The 20,382-nt window shown below is 56.1% G+C and overlaps 1 protein-coding gene across 1 annotated transcript in view; it reads right to left on the bottom strand.

The window, feature by feature from the left end:
- Positions 1–17,806, bottom strand: part of DNAAF5 (dynein axonemal assembly factor 5) — a 41,950-nt gene extending 24,144 nt beyond the window's left edge. The window contains exons 1-4 of the mRNA XM_039226097.1: positions 17,054–17,806; positions 14,653–14,837; positions 7,593–7,717; positions 7,138–7,256 (exon numbers count right to left, since the gene is read on the bottom strand). Coding sequence (XP_039082028.1) covers positions 7,138–7,256; positions 7,593–7,717; positions 14,653–14,837; positions 17,054–17,672 — 1,048 coding nt within the window. The 5' untranslated portion in view covers positions 17,673–17,806. The remainder of the gene's footprint in view (positions 1–7,137; positions 7,257–7,592; positions 7,718–14,652; positions 14,838–17,053) is intronic.
- Positions 17,807–20,382: the final 2,576 nt, after the last annotated feature.

Raw genomic sequence — 20,382 nt, 5'->3', positions numbered from 1 at the left:
TATTTTTTAAGTAATCTCTACACCCAACATGGGGCTGAACTCACAGCCCCCAAGGTCATGAGTTGCATACTCCACTGACCGAGCCAGCCAGGAGCCCAGGCAATCTGCAGTTAACGCAATCCTATTAAAATACCAATAGCATTCTTCGCAGAGCTAGAACAAACAATCCTAAAAAGTGTATGGAACCACAAAGGACCCCAAATAGCCAACGGCATCTTGAGAAACCAAAACAAGCTGGAGGCATCACAATTCTGGACCTCAAGCTATATTACAAAGCTACAGTGATCAAAACAGAATGGGACGGGCACCAAAACAGACCCACGGATCAGCAGAACAGAAGACAGAACCCAGAAATGAACCCATAATTATATGGCCAATTAATCTTCGACAAAGCAGAAAAAAATATCCAATGTGAAATGAGAGCCTCTTCAACAAATGGTGTTGGGAGACTGGAGCACTTGCTAACATACACACAAAAATACACTCAAAATGGGTTAAAGACCCACGTGAGACCTGAAACCATAACAATCCTACAAGAGAACACAGTAACGTCTCTGACACTGGCCGTACAGAGCAACTGTTCTCTAGATATGTCTCCTGAGTCCTTGGAAATAAAAGGAAAAGTAAACTACTGGGACTGTATCAAAATAAAAAGCTTCTAAATAGTGAACGAACCAGTCACCAAACTAAAAGGCAGCCTATGGAATGGGAGAAGCATTTGCAAATGACATATTTGATAAAGGGTTAATACCCAAAATATATTAAAATCTTAAACAACTCAACCCCTGAAAAACAAATAATCCAATTTAAAAAAGGGCAGAAGAAATGAAGACATTTCTCCAAAGATGACATCCAGATGGCCAACAGACACATGAAAAAATGCTCATCATCACAGATCAGCAGGGAAATACAAGTCAAAACTTGTATTTTAGCCTCACAGAGTGGCTAGAATAAACAACAGAAGAAACAGCCAGTGTTGGCGAGAGTGTAAAGAAAGGGAACCCTCTTCCACTGCTGGTGGGAATGTAAACTGGGGCAGCCACTCTGGAGAACAGCATGGAGGTTCCTCAAAAATGAAAAATAGAACTACCCTACGATCCAGTAATTGCACTATTGGGTATTTACCAAAAACAAAACAAAACAAAACCAAAACCAAAACCACTAATCCCAAGGGGCACACGCACCCCCATGTTTATAGCAGTACTATCAACAATAGCCAAGTTCTAGGAGCAGCCCCAGTGTCCATCAACTGATGAATGTATAAAGAAGAGGTGGTGTATATACAATGGAACATTATTCAGCCATAAAAAAGAATGAGATCTTGCCATTTGCAACCACATGGATGGATCTGGGGAGCGTAATGCTAAACAAAGTGAGTCAGTCAGAAAAAGACAAATAGCATATGATTTCACTCACATATGGAATTTAAGGAAACGAAACAAAAGATAAATAAGCAAAGGCAGAGAGAGAAAGAGAGGTGGGGGGGAGGCGAACCAAGAAACAGATTCTCAAGCTAGAGGACACACAGCTGGTCACCGGGGGGCGGGGCTGGGGGATGGGGACGAAGGAGGGCACCAATGACAGGAACCGGGTGGTGTGTCCAATGTGAACCACTACCCCACACACCTGAAAGTAACATCATGCTGCATGGTCCCTAACTGGAATTCGAATAAAAAACGTCATGAAAATTCAAAACTGTTGGGACAGAAAGGAAATGGAGGCAGGTCAGCATTGGTTGGTTTTAGTAAAAGCAGCAGTTTGCAACCCGGGGCCCACCTCCAGGCCCCCTGTCTCTTCTGTTCTGATGCCATATTAGGAAATCAGTTCTAGGCGACTCTTTGTTGGCTGCCAAAGCCAGCCTGCTGTAATTCTGCCAGAAACAAACAAGAAACGCTGCTCTTCCTGACAACGTACCTGCTGTCACACAGGGGACAGTGGGGGGCACGCCTGCTCAGAATGTCGTGGTGTCGCCACCGCAAGTGGACAGCTGGACACACGTGGCCTCCAAAGCCTGATATCCTGACCGAATGGTGTGTCAAGGAAAGAGCTGGCCGAACCCTGTCTAGACTCTAGAATTGTGCTTTCCAGGCAGGAGGCTGCTAACTGCAGGCGGCCACTGGAAGTTTGTCAAGCTTAAATAAATCACAGCCCAGTGTCTCCTTCTGCTAAGTACATTTCAAGTGCTCAGCGGCCACACACGGCTGGCGGCTGCTGTCCCGGACGGCAGAGGACAGCCCATCACAGCAGAAGACTCGAGAATCCAGGCTGTGGTTTGAAGCAGCTGACAGAGCAAAGCATTATGGTCTGGGGCCAGCTGACAGAGCAAAGCATTATGGTCTGTGGGCCCAACCCTCAATGTCATAGGTGTCACTTTGATGACACCTTTGTACCAAAGTCTGCACGTTTCTGATAACTTGGACAAATCCTAAAACGGGAATCATTGGCTCAGCGGCCGCGCTGTAATGCGGGAAGCCCGTGGCATCCACCTTGGTCGACCTGCACGCCTCTACCTCCATGGATGTATCTGCCACAGGCAGGGTGTGAACTCAGCACTACTGAGAAAAAATCCTTCTTTCCTAAAAAGGCAAAGCAAAACCAAACAGCCAACCCAGTAATTGGAGAGAACAAAGAGCTAAGTGGCTGGAGAGACGGCCAGGGACATGGGGTACACCTGCTAGCCCTGCGTCCAGAAACCACAGCGCGTGCCTCTGCCCGCTGCTCCTGGTGCTCCAGGACACGCTCCAGTCATGGCAGGTCTTCATGTTCGCCAGCCCCAGGGCCTCAGGGCCCCATCCTGTGCCTCCATGAGCACCCACAGCAGCCATCCTGAATTGGCAGAGATGCCATGGCTCCAAATGCCCATCATGTAAGACCGAGCCCCGAGCAGGGCAAGGGGCCACTGAGTCACCGTCTTCTTCCCTGTGGGGTGGGAGCCCCTAGTACAGGCTCATTGACCCCACCAACAGTCTCCTAGCCCTGACACAGCCTTGTGGCGGTCTTAAAAACAGCTCTACTGACGTGTGATCTACCTGCCACAGAAGCCATTTGGAACGTGTGTGTGAAGGGGCCCCCTCCCCTCGCAGTGGCACTCTCAGCCCCCCAGGGCCCCGTGATGGGCCCGCCAACCCCTCACCTGCCCCAAGGAACCACAAGTCCGCTTTCCCTGCTTCCCGTCCATCTCTTCTACAGACCTCACGTGAACAAGCCTTTTCACTAAACATGTTTCTGAGATTCATTCGTCTCAGGGCACACGCCAAAACATTCCTCTTCGTGGCTGAGTGCTGCTCCATGGTGGCAGCAGACATGACCTGCTGATGTGGGCACCAGCTGGTGGGCCCTGGGTGTCCCCACTTTGGGGCTGTTATAAAGGATGCTTTGAGTGTGCACGTACATTCTTGTCTCGCGTTTATCTGGGTGGGGACAGTGGGGTCACGTCATCACAGAGGCCGTGCATGTCGGGAAGAGCTGGGTCACGTGGTAACTGCATGTTTAACACTTTAAGAGGCTCCCAAACTGTCTTCCAAAGTGGCTGCACCATTTTGCCTTTGTAGCAGCGACGTGTGAGGGCTCTCTTTCCCCACGTTGCAATTACCGCTGCTTTAGGAAACAACCCAGGTCAGTGTTGCTGTTTGTATTGAATCTGAGGAAGCGCCCGGGGCCTGAGTGATGATTAACTTATGTCCGGAGTCCAGACTAGACTGGGCCGCTATCTCCTAATCTTGCCTTGGAAAAGTCCGCAGGCACTGGGCACGCAGAGGCAGCTCACGGAGGCCGGCAGGCGTGTGGCTCAGCTCCTCAGAGCCAGCCGCCCTCAGGAGGCTTGCTCAGCCCTACGGCCAGCAGACAGGATGCAAATACCCATAAAGCCAACTTGTCTTCATAATTGAAACAAAATTAAATGATGGCGACAGAGAATGGCCTCACCTCGCCAGAAACCAAAGGTATGGGTCAGGAGTAAGGCAACAGCCTTGTGTCATTCAGGAGGGGACACTGCAAAGGTGGGTTGCGAAGGGGGGTCAAAGCCAGCTGGGGGACAAGTCCATGTGCACTGGATCTGGGGGCAGTGACCTCTTGGGTCTGAGGGTCCAAGTTCAAATCTTTGCGCAAAGCATGGGTGCTGTGTCTTCCCCAGTAGGTGCCCTTGATTCATCCCGAGGTCACTTTCCGACCAGCTGAACTGGGGCTTTATCACTGGTCTGGGCGGGTGCCGGGGTTGCCAGGCCTGTGGGTGATGCTCCTGGTGCAGATGCAGCAGACGAGACCCATCCTGGGGGGGATGGGGAATGTGGTGTGTGAATGGGCAAAGCGCCCCCACCATGCCGGAGTTTTAACTCAAGGAGAGATCAGTACAGAAGCCTGACTAAGCTGGACAGGAGCAGGCGGAACATTAAATTGGCTTTGTTCCTGCACAATTACACAAAGTGTAATTTAACTGTAGGCAGAAAAACAGGTCAGCGGTTTTTTAATGCGTGTGTCTAAGTCTGCCAGCAAGCCTGCCCTGAATGGCTTGTGAGTTTCTAAGGCACCACAAATGGGCAGTGAGTGGGGCACTCGGGCTTCCACATGATGTTCCCATGGACATCTCAGAATCGACCAGAGACTGACCCTCCAGAAGAACGGCAGGGGGCAGGGGTCAGCGGGAGGGTCACCCAAGGACACGCACGTATCCTACACCTGAACCTGGCTCAGGTGGGTGCCGGTCCTGACCCACTGCCTGTGGACCAGCCACTCGGCCTGAGCACCTCACCTTTGATAAGGGGAAAAGCAGGTTCTCCCAACCCTCTGAGCACTGGGATCCCACCCACATCCCGTAGGGCCAGACGGGGTCCCCTCTCCCCAGCACACAAGGCTCCAAGGGGCTCTGCTGTGTGCCACAGACCATCGCTTGGTTGCACATGGCGCACACCCGCCCTCCGCCCCGCCCATCTCTCCTCTGCACGGTGGAACTTTCCTGACAACTGCCACCTGTACAAACACCTGGACAAAACAGGCAAGAAGAGCAGATCCGAGCTCTGGAAGGAACATGAAAAGCCCAAAAGGCACCACCCGGAAGCGCCCACGTTACAATGGCATCGATTCAAGTGGAACTCCAGGTGTAAATCAGGGGAAAACCCAACTCTGTTCTCTCCTGCGCCAAAAGGTCTTGCAAGCCTGTCACTGTCACAAGGAGATGACTTCCTCTTCATGCAGGCAGCACCAAGGACAAAGTGTTCACAGGGGACACTGCGGCAGGAGGGACTCTGGAACCCTCTGCCACTGCTCAGTCCCTCTGCTGGTAGGCTGAGGGTGCGGCGGGTGGGCACATCCTCGGCAGGCACGAACTTGCACTTCTGCCCAAGGAGAGCGCCTGGTTCAGTGAGTGACCGACTCAGCGACAGTAAATGACGCCCTTCCGATCTTCCCCACACGTAGCCAGGTTCTGAACACGGTACTTTGTTTCTGTGTTGCAACAGGACACGTGTTTGTCAAGCTAATGGCAACCCGTGTGGTGACAGGACATGGGCCCTTCAGCAGTGAGCCGTACTCCTCATTAAATCCATCCGTCTGTCTGTCTGCACACAGAAGCGCGGTGTTAGGGGCGGCGAGAGCCCGTGAGCAGGAGGGTTTCCTTCCGCAAGTCTGAGTGCAGGCAGAGCCCCGCCAGGGCCACTGGCTGCAGGCAGGCCGGGACTCCAACAGACTCGACACAGGGCTGCACCCACATGTGAGGGACCCTCATGACTCCAGGAGAGGACAACAAACGACCCCACCACCCTGGAAACAGACCTGGACACTTGACCCAGAAGACACGTGGACCAGCACACAGCAGGTTAGAGCCACGACGCGCCTCTGAGGACGGCAGAACAGCAGGCCCAACGCCACCGCGTGTGCGGACATGGACCCTGCCCCCTGCAGGTGGGACGCATATGTGCAGCTAAGAGACAGAAACAGGGACAGAGACACAGAGAGAGACAGAGAGGCTGAGAGATAGAGATACACAAAGAGACACAGAGAAGACAGGCATAGACACAGAAAGAGTCAGAGAGAGAATGGCAGTGCCCATTCCGGAGGCTTAACCGAGAGAGTGAGAGCATAGTTCACGCAGAGACCCTGAGATGCAGGTGCTTACATCGGCCTTATTCAAAATCACCCAAACCCAGAAGCCCTGCAGCCCCTCGTGTGCACGGGTACCTGGGGGTGACCCACCAACCTCATGTAGTCAGAGACCCATGTGACCGAGCTCTAGACCGAGAACCTCAGGTTTTGCCCAGGATGGGGAGGGAGGCGATCCAGACTTTGCATCCAAGGCCACTCACTGGTTCCCAGCCCTGGAGAGAAGCCAGCAGGGAGGGCCCTGTGGTTTGCCGGGTCCACAGGGCCACTTGGGGAGATGCTGCTTCCAAACATTGGTGGGGGAGGAGCCCCCTTCGGAGCTCTGCTTCCTTCCCAGGTGATGAGGGCACATTTAAAAATAAAATCACAGCAACCTTTGTGTCGAAGGTCTACATTTTTAAAAAGATGCTGCGCTGTCAAACTTTACTAAGTCAGAAAAACCCACTAGCAGCTGAAGTTTGTACCTTTGCTGAAACCCACGTGGTTTCCGCGTGTGGTGGCTGTGCGGTGCTGGAGGCGAGGCTACACACAACGGGAGGGGTCACTGGGCTGCATGGGGTGGGGGAGCCTCCTGTCACGTCAGGCGCAACGTGCAAGTGCTCATGCCCACGCTGCCTTCACACCAGGTGGCAGAGGCGGCCAGGCCACAGGCTCCATGTGGCCACTGTCATCCGACCGTGGCATCTTTCCCAGCGTGGCCTTCGCCAGTGTTTTGTGTGAAGGAGACGCCCGGCGGGAGAAGCTGCATCCCCTGGAGAGTCCGCTGGGCGGAGAGGAGGGACGGCTCGCGGGGCTCCCGGTGAACACCCGCTGAGAGTGACACTCTGAGTGCGCCCCGCGCCCCGGCTCCTCTGCAACTGCATTCTGGGTGCGGCTGCCAGATTCCTGCCCTGCCTGCAGCTGCGCCCATGACTTCACACAGCCACAGCAGAGCAGGCTCAGAGGGGACAGCCCCAGGGAGGCGTCCTGGGCCGGGTCTGCACCACGCAGTGTGGGTGCCCCTCCCCCCAGAACTCCTCGCCCACCGAGGCGGGCTGCACTCACCTGGCGAGGGGTGGTGGGCTGGAGGGGGGGAGGCGAAGTCAAGCTTGTCTTTGAGGTCGTCCTCGTTCTCCCTCTGCCACTGCAGGCCCGCCTTCTCCCAGAGGCTGGTGGCCACAAGCCTGCAGCACAACACTCGGTCAGGCGGTGGAGCCACGTCTGCCCCGGAGTGCCGGAAATTCCGTTTGGCTCTGATGGCTCCGGCACAGTGCTCTGGGCACACCTGGGAACCCGTCTCGGGTGTACGGGGACAATCTGACGACTGAACAGCCGCAGACACGTCCTGTGGGGCTCACAACCCCCGGCAGACAGGACACAGGGGACAGGTGGCTCCGGGAGGGCTCCGCGGTGGAGACACCACGGTTGCTGCAAGCGACAACCTCGGCGGGGCTGGGACGTCCGGGAAACAGGGAACCTGCACCGGGCCGCAGGGCCAGCAGCGTGGGTGCCGCACTTACGCGATCTCAGGCATTTCGTCCTCCAGGCTGCTAAGCAGCAGTGGGATGAGCTTGTGCAGGAAGGAGTAGCGGTCCCGCAGCTCCAGCAGCCAGCCCCCCACCACGCGGGTCACCGCCTGCCGCACCTGTGCGCCAAGGAAGTGGGCCTTCAGCCGGGCACAGGACACACAGAGGGAACCCCCCCCACGGACCCCACAGCGAGCCTGAGCTGGGCCCTCCTGGCCCGATGCCAGCCTGGGGTCCCAGAGCAGCTCTGCAGTCCACACCGCGGGCTTGCAGAGGAAATGCCAGGGCTGCCCCCAGGGCTATGGCCTGGTCCTCTGCAGGCCGCAGGGGGACCCACAGGGCTGCCTTGGGGCGATGCGCCTGCAAGGCCTTTGGTGTGGGAGCCTCCTGGGCCAGGCACCGTCTTATTGCAGGCGTTTAAAGGGCTGTGGGCGAACCACCAGGAACTTCAGCCTGCAGAGGCCACGCCACCAAGGCCCCGGGTCCCGGAGCCCCAGGGACTCCTGAGGAAGCCAGCAGAGGACCTCAGTTCTGGCCGTCTGTGAAGGTGACCTGCAGGCCTCTGCCTCCTTTTCCCACCACAGGGAAGATACAGGTGCCTGAGGCCCAGCTCCCTGAGAGCAGAGCCAGGGCGGGAACTCAACAGCCTGTCATCATGAGGGGGGAGCAGCACGGGCTGAAGCCCAGCCTCTGCCCCATCCTGGGGAGCCCGAGAGCGCAGCAGCACCACATTGAGGGCTGTCCCACCCCGGGCCGGCGGCCGACCACGTGTGTGTCTGTTGCTGAGTGGGGCTGCACTGGCAGGGACTTCAGGGGAAGCGTCTCCTGGGGGTGTGCCTGTAGCACTAATGCCCCGGCCGCTCACAGGTCAGGGGACAGGTGTGGGCAGCTCACGTTTAGGCATGTGGACTGGGGTGTCCCGTGCCCTTTCTGCAGAATGGGACAACCGGACGCTGGCTTTTGGCCAGGAAGGAAAGCACCTGGCATGGTGCTGGACACACTGGAGGCACCAGGCTCACTCGCCTTCATGCTGTGTGGGTACGAACAGGGCAGATGGAGGAAGGGGGAGGCAAACAAGCCTGCGGGGGGCGGGGGTGGGGGTGAGGCCTGGGTCCTGTGTTACTGTTTGAATTTCTCGTATTAAACTATTTTAAAATATGGGGGCGCCTGGGTGGCTCAGTCGGTTAAGCGTCCGACTTCGGCTCAGGTCACAATCTCACGGTTTGTGGGTTCGAGCCCTGTGTCAGGCTCTGTGCTGACAGCTAGCTCAGAGCCTGGAGCCTGTTTCAGATTCTGTGTCTTCCTCTCTCTCTGACCGTCCCCTGCTCATGCTCTTTCTCTTGCTCAGAAATAAATAAAACATAAAAAAAACAAATATTTTAAAATAAAAAGTTGCAACAGGGTAAAATTATTAACAATCAAAACTGCAGAGAAGGACCCCGGAAAATCTGAGATATTCTCCCAAGAACTTGAAAATGTGCCTGACTAGAGGTCTGAGTACCTAGAAACGGACACCCACAGCAGCCTTGTGCCGCTGGTGCCGCATAGGACAGAAGGAGCACAAAGCCATCTTTCCGTGAGACCCTGAGGAACTGCTGAGGAACCAGGGCTGAATGAGGGTCCCTCTGACTGCAACAGTACACGCAGCAGGCAGGACCCTCAAAGCTCAGCCACCACCACAGGCTGGTGGTGCCCCAGAGTCTGTCTGACGAGGGCCCACCTTCCCCCCAGCCCGGTGCCCGAGCACAGGGAGCAAGCGGGGCCTCTGCAGGGACGGCAGGCACTCCGGACAACGGGACTCCAGAGGGCTGGCCCCCGCAGCAAAGGTGATCCCAGCCACTGGGGGTCAGGGAGCGGTGGGGATCTCGGGAGCCCATCCAGCTGCGCCCTCCCGACAGTCACTGCGGCATCCCCAAGATGCAGGCACATTGCTGGGTGGAGACTTCAGGCGTCTCCCCTCGTGAGCTGGGGGAGCCCGAGGGCTGACCTCCCCCCCTCCCCTGCCCCACCCCGCGCCTCAAGCTGCTGTCGCCAGAAACTGGCCCACCCCGTCATCACCAGTCAAATGACCCCTTTGTCTCAGCAGGAAAACAGCACTGACAGTTGACTAAGCAGGAAATCTTTCAACTAAAGAAAACAAAGCAGAATGAACAGAGTCCTCCTCTCCGAGTCAGGGCTGCCTACCCGGGGTGCTGGGCCAGGGAACCGCCTGGGCCGCGACCTGTCGGACCAGCGCCGCCAGCCAAGGGGGAGAGTCGTGTATCGTGAACATGAAAGCGAATGTCCTGCTCTCCTTTAATGTCCTGGAACATCTCAGGGACTGAGGGAAACGCCTGGTTCTCATAAGGAGCCTGTTTATTTCTGCCCCTGCTCTCAGCAGGTGCTGGTAAGGCCCACGGGCCGGCAGACCCGCACTCCTCACCACACTGGACTCAGCAGCTTGGGCAAAGCCTGCAGGAGGAGGCCGCCTTTCCCGGGGGTGCGAGCACCTCGCACTCGGCCTCTGGGGGCTGGGGCCCTTCCGCCCAGTGCCCGAGTGAAAATAACCATCTCACGCAAAGTAGCTCCGTGGCACAGCACGGCACACAGGCACCAAATGCCTTGAATCTTAAGCATCTTACATCGTTTTAAGTTAAGCCCCGTCTTTACAATAAAAAATGTTTCTGGGGCGCCTAGATGGCCCAGTCGGTTAAGCGTCCGACTTCAGCTCAGGTCATGATCTCACGGTTCTTGGGTTCAAGCCCCACGTCAGGCCCTGTGCTGACAGCTCAGAGCCTGGAGCCTGCTTCAGATTCTGTCTCCCTCTCTCTCTGACCCTCCCCTGCTCATGCTGTCTCTATCTCTCTCTCTCAAAAAAAAAAAATGTTTCTAATAGTATCAACCCAATAATGTTTCATTATCTTATTTAAAGAAAATTTTTAAAGTAGGCTCCACACCCAGCATAGAGCCCAACACAGGGCTCAAACTCAAAACCCTGAGGCCAAGACCTGAGCTGAGATCAAGAGTCGGATGCTTAACTGACTGAGCCACCCAGGGGCCCCTCAAAAGTGTTTTAACAGGGGCACCTTGGTGGCTCAGTCGGTTCAATGTCCGACTTCGACTCAGGTCATGATCTCACAGTTCATGTCGGGCTCTGTGCTGACAGTTCAGAGCCTGAAGCCTGCTTCAGATTCTGTGTCTCCCGCTCTCTCTGCCCCTCCCCTGCTCATGCTGTCTGTTTCTGTCTCTCAGAAACAAACAAAAAAATGTGTTTTAATAACACACCAAATTTTGTTTCAAATATACAGCATTCAAATTCAGCTGAAGAAAAATTAGCAGAAAGGTCTTCAACTGAATCTGTAACATTTATATTTCTTAATCATGAAAAGACTCAGCATAGTATTTACTAAGTATGCGTTGGACCTGAACAGCTACTGTATCTGTTGTTAGTTTTCCTTTAGTTTGACATCAGGGGGCAGGAGGCAGGAAGGTCACCACAGCCAGCACTGTGTATACCCCGTCTCCCCTGCGCACAAGCCCCGATCTCACCCCTGCCGTGAAATGACCTGCTAACAGAGCAGCAGGCCCCTGTTAGGATGCTCTCACTGAGCTGAGCCCGAGACTCTGACACCTGTTCAAGGGCCCTGAGGCAGGACTCCACCCTCAGGGGCCTGTAGTTCCTAACACCCAATCCCTTAGACTGGTGGCGGCGCACCCTCCCCTCCCCGCGCACCCCTCTGTCCCCACACCCATCACTCCTTGGCACCAGTGAGGTCTCCGCGAGGGCCGCGGCAGGACCTGCTCATCTCTACGCCCCGCAGGGTGCTGGCGGACACCCACGCCGGTCACACATCCTGGGTGCTTTAGCACCAGGGTCGGGTGAGCACACACAGCCTAGCTTCCGGCTGAAACGTCATCACCTGTAACTCGCAGGGGCTCCTGAAGATAAGGGTGACCCCGGGGGCAACCGAGGTCGCAGGTGACTGTGACCGCCCAGTAGACAGATGACTGCGGCCGGCACCTCGCCTCTCAGATGGTGCGTGCAGGGGTGGGGGGCTGGGCCTTTCTGGACTCTGAGGAAGCCACCTTAGCCCTGCCACACCCCCTTTCCACGTCCTCAGACACATCCTGGAGACCTGAGGTGACAAACCTCCAGAGGGAGAATTCCGGGAGCTATGGCCCATGTTCTGGTCCCCATGCCCCCAGGGAGAGCCCCGTGCCTCTCTGTGCCCCGCTCCCCCACCTGGGAGACGGGGGTCCTCATGGTCTCCTCGGCACAGGACCCCCACACAGACCAGATGGGTCAATTCAGGCAAAGCGCTTCCAGTAAGTTCCTCCCAGGAAGCCACTTGCCGCGCAGTGCAGTGACCTAGAACACAGGCAGCAGGACGGCAGCTGTGGGGCATTTCTTTTTTTTTTCTTTTTAAATATTTTTATTGGGGCGCCTGGGTGGCTTAGTCGGTTAAGCGTCCGACTTTCGCTTAGGTCATGATCTTGCGGTTAGTGGGTTCGAGCCCCGCGTCAGGCTCTGTGCTGACTGCCAGCTCAGAGCCTGGAGCCTGTTTCAGAGTCTGTATCTCCCTCTCTTTCTGACCCTCCCCTGCTCACGCTGTCTCTCTCTCTCTCTCTCTCTCTCCTAGAAATAAATAAAAATATTTAAAAATAAAAAAATAAAAAAAAATAAAAATATTTTTATTTATTTCTAGGAGAGAGAGAGAGAGAGAGAGAGACAGCGTGAGCAGGGGAGGGTCAGAAAGAGAGGGAGATACAGACTCTGAAACAGGCTCCAGGCTCTGAGCTGGCAGTCAGCACAGAGCCTGACGCGGGGCTCGAACCCACTAACCGCAAGATCATGACCTAAGCGAAAGTCGGACGCTTAACCGACTAAGCCACCCAGGCGCCCCAACTGTGGGGCATTTCTACAAGTTACAGAGCAGCGAGGATCTGACCCTCCACACAGAGCAGGGTGAGATCCTGGCACCGTCCCGGGACCACACTCTGCAGGAGGCCCACCACCTGAAGCTGCAGAGAACACCCAGAGCCCAGGACCATGAGGGCCAAGACCCCATGCAGATGTATAGAGGGGAGCCCATGACCTCCCTATCAGCTCAGTGTGAGGAACTCTGTGGTCACCCTGGTGTGGTATGTGCCACGAGGGGACACCGGTGTGGGACGTCACAGGTGTGCAACTGAGTGGGGGCTTCTGTCCTGGCCCTAGAGCCCTGAGGGACGCCCTCATCCTGCCAAGAGGCACGTCCAATCCCCACGAGGAGCCAGGGCTGCTCCCCCCAGACCCTCTGCCTCCTCAGGACATCCACAGGGAGTGTAAGAAGCTCTCAGCCTTCTACACAACTGGAACAGGAACAGGAATCTGGACCCTCCCCGTGAGCACGTGTTGAACTGGCCCTGAGTTCAACATCCACGCACTGCAGGTAGACAATCCAGCAATAAGCACGTGAAATACGCTCAATGTCACTCACCATCAGGGAAACCTGAGTCACAACCACACCCAGACGCTGCCCGACATACAGTAGGTTGGCTACCGACACACACACACCAGAAAAGTGCTGGGAGCACGTGGAGGGAGTGGAAGTGGTAGAAATGGCAAAGTTTACATTACGTATTTTACCAAATACTTTAAAAATAACGTATCAGGGGCACCTGGGTGACTCCAGTTGGTTAAGCATCTGACTTCGGCTCAGGTCAGGTCAGTTTTGTGGGTTCGAGCCCTGCATCAGGCTCTGTGCTGACAGCTCAGAGCCTAGAGCTGCTTCAGATTCTGTGTCTTCCTCTCTCTCTGCCCCTCCCCCGCCTACCCTTTGTCTCTCTCTCTTTCAAAAAATTAAAAAAAGTTAAAAAAATTAAAACAAAAATAATGTATCAAAAACACTGAACACTTAAATGAGTGAATTACATGGTATGTGAGTTGTAGCTCAATAAAGCTGCTTTAAAAAATAGGACAAAACAAAGCAATTTGGAAGGAAACTGAAGTGTGCCTGTGGCTGGGCGGCTGGCTGGTGTGCCAGACAACAGTGTCTGGGTCAGCGCACCTGGGCCCAGAGGCCAGCTCCGGCTGGGCCACCTCGCCCATGGGACACCAATTCCAAACCGCAGGGGGAGTGTGAGCAGCTGGTGCAAAGGGTTAAGGGCAACGCTGTGTGGACTTCAGGAGAGTGGCTGGCACATGAGCGCTTGAGGCCAGCAGCTAATGCCCCGGCCCCCTCAAGACAGCAGGGGGCCCCCCATCCCCCACCAGGACAGCAGAGGCCTCCCCACCACCCCCATCAGGACAGCAGAGGTCCCCCTACACCCTATGAGGACAGCAGAGGCCACAGAGGCACCACCTTCTCAGTCCTCGGCTGCCTCGAGCCACCTCATGTCCTGACAGCCACAGGTGGGGCACTTTCGGACCACTCCGGGGACTTCTGCCAGCAACCGTTGCCCCTCCCTCCCCAGGAGGACCCCTTGGCCGTGTTCTCCCTCTGCGAGGGGACTGCCCGCCTCGGCCTTCACTCTGCTCGTGTTGTTGGGGGGTTGTGAGATTCTATACGCAAACCGTGGCCTCACACCCGTGACAGCCTCCAAGCTGACTTTTGCCAATGAAATAGCCAGCATGCTGGGCTCCGTCTGTCTGTCAATCAGTGGGTCCCAAGGCCCAACAGAATGATGACCTCAACACACAGGCTGTGACCCACCCTCCTGCTTACAGGTCTGGTTCACCAACCACTGGGGCTTGTCCAGTAAGACTGCCTTGATGGATGCACGTATCAGAGATGCTTCTGAAACCGGGAGGTCCGCACAGTTCGACTGTTTTCTGAGGAGGAAGTCCTCCTCTTCCACGCTCCCCCAAAGGGAGAACAACTAACATGTTAACACAATTCAACTCTCCCCATTTTCTCAGAGGCATGAATGAGGGTGACAGACAACATTTTCTCAAAGATGTCATCCGGTGACAGCAAATGATGTCAAGATGTCTAGAGCAACGGTACTAAGAGTTTTACGGAAGAAAAAGGAGAAAGTTACAAATAGCGTGGTTCCGGCGGAGAGGGGGGGACCACCCAGGGGGACTCGTTACCTGGGGGACGTCGTCGAAGAGCCTCTGAGCCAAGTGAGGGAGGACGTCGTCCACCGACTTGGCGCTGCCAAATTGGATCACAACGCCAGTGGCCTCAATGACAGCCACCCGCACCTTCCAGTGCTGGTGGGAGGCGCTCTGCATCAGGGGGCCGATCAAGGACTCCGACTGCATGTGGAAATGATCTGTGAGATGGGGGAGGAAACCGGTTACCCCCACGGGATCACGGGAGGACAGGCCCCTGCGCCCCGGAGCATCCTCTCCCCTCCCAGGTCCCTGCGGCAGGCCTGCCGAGCACAGGTTTGTACCCCTGGCACAGGACATGGGCAAGACAGGCACAGGACAGGTGCAACCAGACAGCACGAAAGGAACAGGCTGGGGGCTTGACTCCCTCTCGACTGAAGGCAGGAGCTGTAAGGAGGGTCTGAAGCTGACGGCAGTGGCACTAGGTGCCCGAAAGGGATGCCGACCAGAGACAAACAGAGCCTGGTGAACAGTGTCCACATCCCCACACTGGCTGTGCCTCGAAGCCAGATGGCTGGTGCTATGCAGGGGGCAGGGCCAACACCACCTGGGGTAAAGCCACTCCACATCCTACTTGTAAGGGCCTCACACAAAGTCAGACCCAGAATGTCTCCAATAGCCAGGCTGGCCCCCGGTTTTGGAGTTCTGACTTCAGTTCTGCTGCTGCTGGAGACTCAACCACAAGACGGTCGAGTTCTTTCACCTCGAGGGCCTTGAGTCAAGGAGGGATATTGATGGAGCACTGCCCAGTGTGATGTGGGTAGAGGAGATGCTCCTCCAGGGGGAGTGGGTAGAGGAGGGGGGGTGTGGACAAGGGACGTCCACACCCCCCCTCCTCTACAGGATGGGCTTCAAGCACAAGGAACAGTCCTTCACTTGGAAATCAGTGGGCACCTAGGATGCAGGCAGCCATGGTGCCATGCTGCTGGAAAGTACAATCCAGTGTGGGAATGTGCCCAGGCTGCGAGGCAGAAGCAGTTGCCTTGGCTGATGGCAGACCATGCAGTGATGTGATTGGGGGCCGATGAGAAATGTGTTAGAAGCTTGTCATTCCCAATGGCTGTTTCCAGCCCAAGCCTCAAACCCAGCTCTCCTAGAATTCTGCACTATTTGAACCCAAACTTGTGACTCACAATGGAAATCTTGACGGTCCCTAATGGGAAAGGCTAAAAGAAAGGCTCATTCATTCTTCCTTGGTCTCCTGTCCATTCAAACCTCCTTCTCCCTCATCCCTCACCGCATTCAACAGGAAACCCTATCAGCTCCATGTCCCACACCCATCCATCCATTTTCTTCCATGTCTGTTAGCAGACTGCCCACCCCCTCAAGTCCAAGCAAACTCTCATCTAAGTATGGATTAACCATTGGCCCAACGGACCTCCTCATTCCCTCTTGCCACCTTGGTGATCAATTCTCTGAGCACCAGAGTGATCTTTTAAAAATCAGAACCTGGGGCGCCTGGGTGATTCAGTCGGTTAAGCGTCGGACTTCGGCTCAGGTCATGATCTCACAGTTTGTGGGTTCGAGCCCTGCATCAGGCTCTGTGCTGACAGCCAGCTCAGAGTCTGGAGCCTGCTTCAGATTCTGTGTCTCCCTCTCTCTCTGACCCTCTCCTGCTCACGCTGTCTCTCTTTCTCTTTCTCAGAAATAAATAAAGAACATTAAAAAAATTTTAAAACATTAAAAAAATTTTTAAAATATAAAAATCAGAACCTAAGCCACTCATGCCCCTTCTCCACACCCTCCACTCGCTCCCTACTGCATTTAATAGTAAAATTCAAAGCTGCAGTAGTCCCCATAGCCTTTTTCCCTCCAGCCACCGTGACCTTCTTTATCCTCCTTAGATCTACCAAGTTGTTTATTCCTCAAAGCTGGTTTCCTCCAGACCACAGATCTTCAACCTAAACGCTCCCTCCTACAGGAAACCTTCCCAACAGGACTAAGTAGAGGCCTCCTACCATTCCACATCCCAGTCTGAGACTGTAAGCAGAGGTTAAGTGGGGCAAGATCCTGCAGAAACGACTACTTAGGAAAAGGAAATGTCCTGATCAAAGTTCTTAAAATAATACAGAATGAATTCAAGGAAAACGGGACAGAAGCGGCCTCTCTCATTTTAGGAGGCCAGCGCTCCAATCCAAAGAGGGAAGAAAGATAGACTGGAAGTGGGGAAGGGGAAGACCGCAGCGGTGATTCTCGGACGCGCTCCCGCCAGCGCCAGGTTAGGCACGCCGGTAAGGCGCCGCATCGCAGACCCAGGGGGCAATTTCAGCGGCGGCCTCCACGACTCTGCATCTTGAGAACCACCCGACGGCGATGAGCGAAGGCAGCGACCTCGCCTCCCCGCGCCCCCATCCCGACCCCCGCGCGAGACGAGCACCTGGCGTGGCGCGCGCCAGGCTGGCGGCGCACTCGCTGCTCTCGCGGCGCACGGCGGCAAAGGGGTCGAGCAGCGTGCAGCGCAGCACGCGCACGGCGTCGTCCAGGTGGGGCGCGAGCGCGGCGCCGCCCAGGTGCACCGCCAGGCTGAGCAGTTGCACGAGCGCCAGGCGCAGCTCCTCGCAGGCCTCGGGCGGCCGCCCGCGCTCAGACTCGGGGCCGGCCAGGCGCGCGGCGAGCGCCGGCAGCAGGCGCGGCAGGGCGTCGCGGGGCCGCGCGGCGCGCCGCAGGCCCAGGCCCAGGAGGTGCGCCGCCAGCGCGCGGCAGCCCTCGGCCGGGTCGGCAAGGCAGCGCAGCAGGCGCGGCAGCAGCAGGCGCGCCCACGGGCCCTGGAAAGCTGCGGCCGCAGCGGCGGGGTCGGCGGCGGGCTCCTTGGGCCACGCCGCCTCGATTGCGCGCTGCAGCGCCTCGAGCGCGCGCCGCCGGCTTAGCTTGCTGTCGGCCTCCAGCCCGGGCAGCAGGCGGCTCAGGGCGCGGCTCAGCTCCGCCGCCTCGGCCGTCTCGGAGGCCTCGGTCGGGCCCGGAGGCGCCGCGGCCTCCGCCGCCACCAGTGCTGCCATCTTGCCCGCGTTGCCCGTCGCTAGGGGAGACCGGCGCTTTCACGACGGCGGCGGCGCGGATTACGGTTCCCCTTCCGGTTGGCTGAGAATGCAACTTTATTGGCAGCTACGGGTGCGGACAAGACACGGCGGGGCAAGCCGGAAACACCGCTCGCGGGTCCCTGCGCCCACAGTTCTCAGCGTAGCGACGGGAGGCGAAACTGGTCTGGGGGAATGAATGACGAAGGGAGTTGATGTGGACCGGTAAGGCCTGCCTGTGAAGTGACAGCACCGGTGACTGGGCAGGGTCAGTGAGAGGGACTCCGCGAAGGCGCTGGCGGGAGAGTCGTAGCGGGAGGGGATAGCAGAGGCAGAGGCCCCGGGGTGGGGGTCCTGTGGATTGCACTGTGTACCCCGATTCGTATATCGGAGTCCTAGTATCCAGGACTTCAGAACGTGACCTGATTTAGCGATAGGGCCCTTACACGGGTCATCAGGGTAGAAATAGGTCATGGGGGCCTGGGTCCGATACGACTGAGCCAATGAAGGGCTGACTTTGGAGGTGGACACAGCACACACGGAGAACAACACGTGTGCAGGCCAGGGACAGCAGCCCAGGATGGAGCGGCCCCAGCAGCTTAGGGACAGCGTCCTGGAACGGAGCGGCCCTGCAGCCTCGGGAGGAACCAGTCCCGACTTCTGGCCTCCAGACTGTAGTGGGAGGCACTCAGTCTGCCAAGGGAGCCCAACAGGGAGGGACCTGAGGCTGTAGGGAAGCTCCTTGTGGCTGCAGCCCAGGGGCCCAGGGAGAGCAGGAAAGGCCACCAGGGCCTTTGTCTTAGATTGATGGGGACATGAGGAAGGTTCTCAGGGGTGGGAGAGTCGGCACAGTCAGGCTTGCACCTTTCTGAGCTTTGGCTGCTGTGGGGAAAAGGGGGAGGGAAGCACTTGAGGCCAGTTGGAAGGTGATGGGATTTGCCTGATAGGAAACACCAAGCATTTGACTTAGGGCGTGGCGGCCTCCTGCTCCAGAGAAGGTGGGGCAGACTCACTGTCCCTTGTTCCTTCCTGCAGAGCACCTTACCAGTGATTCAACAGTGATGCGGAAGGACGGGCCAGGGTCCTCGGCCCCGGGTGGTGGCCGCGCAGTGGGTTCCCTTGGTTTCCTGTTCTGTCTTACAGGTTCTCAGAATAGGTGCCAGAGAGGCCTGCAGCCCAACCCAGAACTGCCTGCAGACTGTCGAGTTTGACTAAACTAGTCCATAATGGTGCTGCCTCCATGCTCGTGGAGTGTAGCCAGGCAGCCTGCAGGGGCTCTGGACCAGCATCAGCCCCTCCCACATGCATGTGTCCTAGAATTCCTGCAGAATCACAGTAAGTGAAAGTTGCTGGTGTGACCCCCCCCACAACCTTTGTGCCAAGCACGTTCCCCTGACATTTGGGGAGCCCCCACAAAGCTGACCAAAGTTTCTTTTGGCTCGAATGGACCGATCGGCCTTAGTCCAGAACCCTCAAAGCACTCCATCCGCAGTCACTTTCTCCACCTGCGCCCTACCGTGACCTCCCCACGTGCTGTGCGGTGTGCCCCCAGGACCTGCGAGTCATAAGCTCCTCTATTCCACTTTCCCTCACGTTCTGCCTAACAAATGTTCGTTTAACAAAGTCACAGCACAGGTGGGAAGGTTGCAGGGAGCACCACCACTTTCTGGGCACAGGACTGGGAAAGGGGAGGCCCGGCGGAGGCCTATAGTGGGGCAGCCACACCCCCACCCCACACTATGCTGTGGCACCAGCGTCAGAGCCGCATGGACCCACCAGCTCCTGCACTGCTGATGGGCAGGCTCCTGTGTGGGCAGAGTCGGTGCTGCCTGGGGTCCTCCTGCCATATCTCCCTGGTGACACAGGGAGGCCCAGGACAGCAGGTGCTGCGCCACACCTCCAATGGCCACGGTGGCGCCAGCGGAACAAAGCAGACCCAGAGGGCACAGCCAGGGCTTTGAAACGAAACTGGCACCACAGGCCCCAAAAGTAGGCCGGAATGTACACGCTAGATCGAAGCAGGGCAACTTCCTCATAGCACCCTGAGTGTCAGCGACATCAGTAAGCAAAATGCTCAGGATATGCTCCCAATCGCTTGTCCTGTCTGGAGCCGGAAAACCACTGTTGGAAGGAATAATTAACCAATAACTAACTGATACAAATGCCAAGATGAATCAGGTGTTGGAATTATCTGACAAGGAGTTCAAAACAATTGTAAAAATGGCTTGTAAAAAACATATTTAGGAAGTCTTTTGAAACACATTGGAAAAAAACATCTCAGCAAAGAAATAGAAATTATAAAAGGAATAAATGAAAATCATTGAACTGAAAACCAGGATGACCTAAATAGTACTGTGCCCACCACTGGCTGCGCTGATCACCATGTCCCTGTAAGGACACAGTGGCAGAAGGGAGACCATGGGATCGAGTCAGGAGACATGAAGGTAGAGCAGAGTGTTCACTCAATCCAAGTGACAAATCATGGGCACCAGGCAAAAGGGGGAGTGGAGCTGAGTGTCTTGTAGGACAGTGATTTGTGTCACCAGGGGCCCAGAACTAGAGGAGGAAGAACGTGAGGAAGAGGTATTTAAAGAAATAATGGCTGAAAACTCCCCAAATGGTGAAAGACATAAAGCCACATTTTAAAGAAGCTGAGCGAGCCCTAAGTATGATAAAACTTCTAAAAACCCAC

Source organism: Hyaena hyaena, unplaced genomic scaffold (assembly GCF_003009895.1).
Source record: "Hyaena hyaena isolate Hyena2069 unplaced genomic scaffold, ASM300989v1 scaffold_20, whole genome shotgun sequence".
NCBI lineage: Eukaryota > Metazoa > Chordata > Mammalia > Carnivora > Hyaenidae > Hyaena > Hyaena hyaena.
This window is presented reverse-complemented; position numbering and strand designations above follow the sequence as displayed.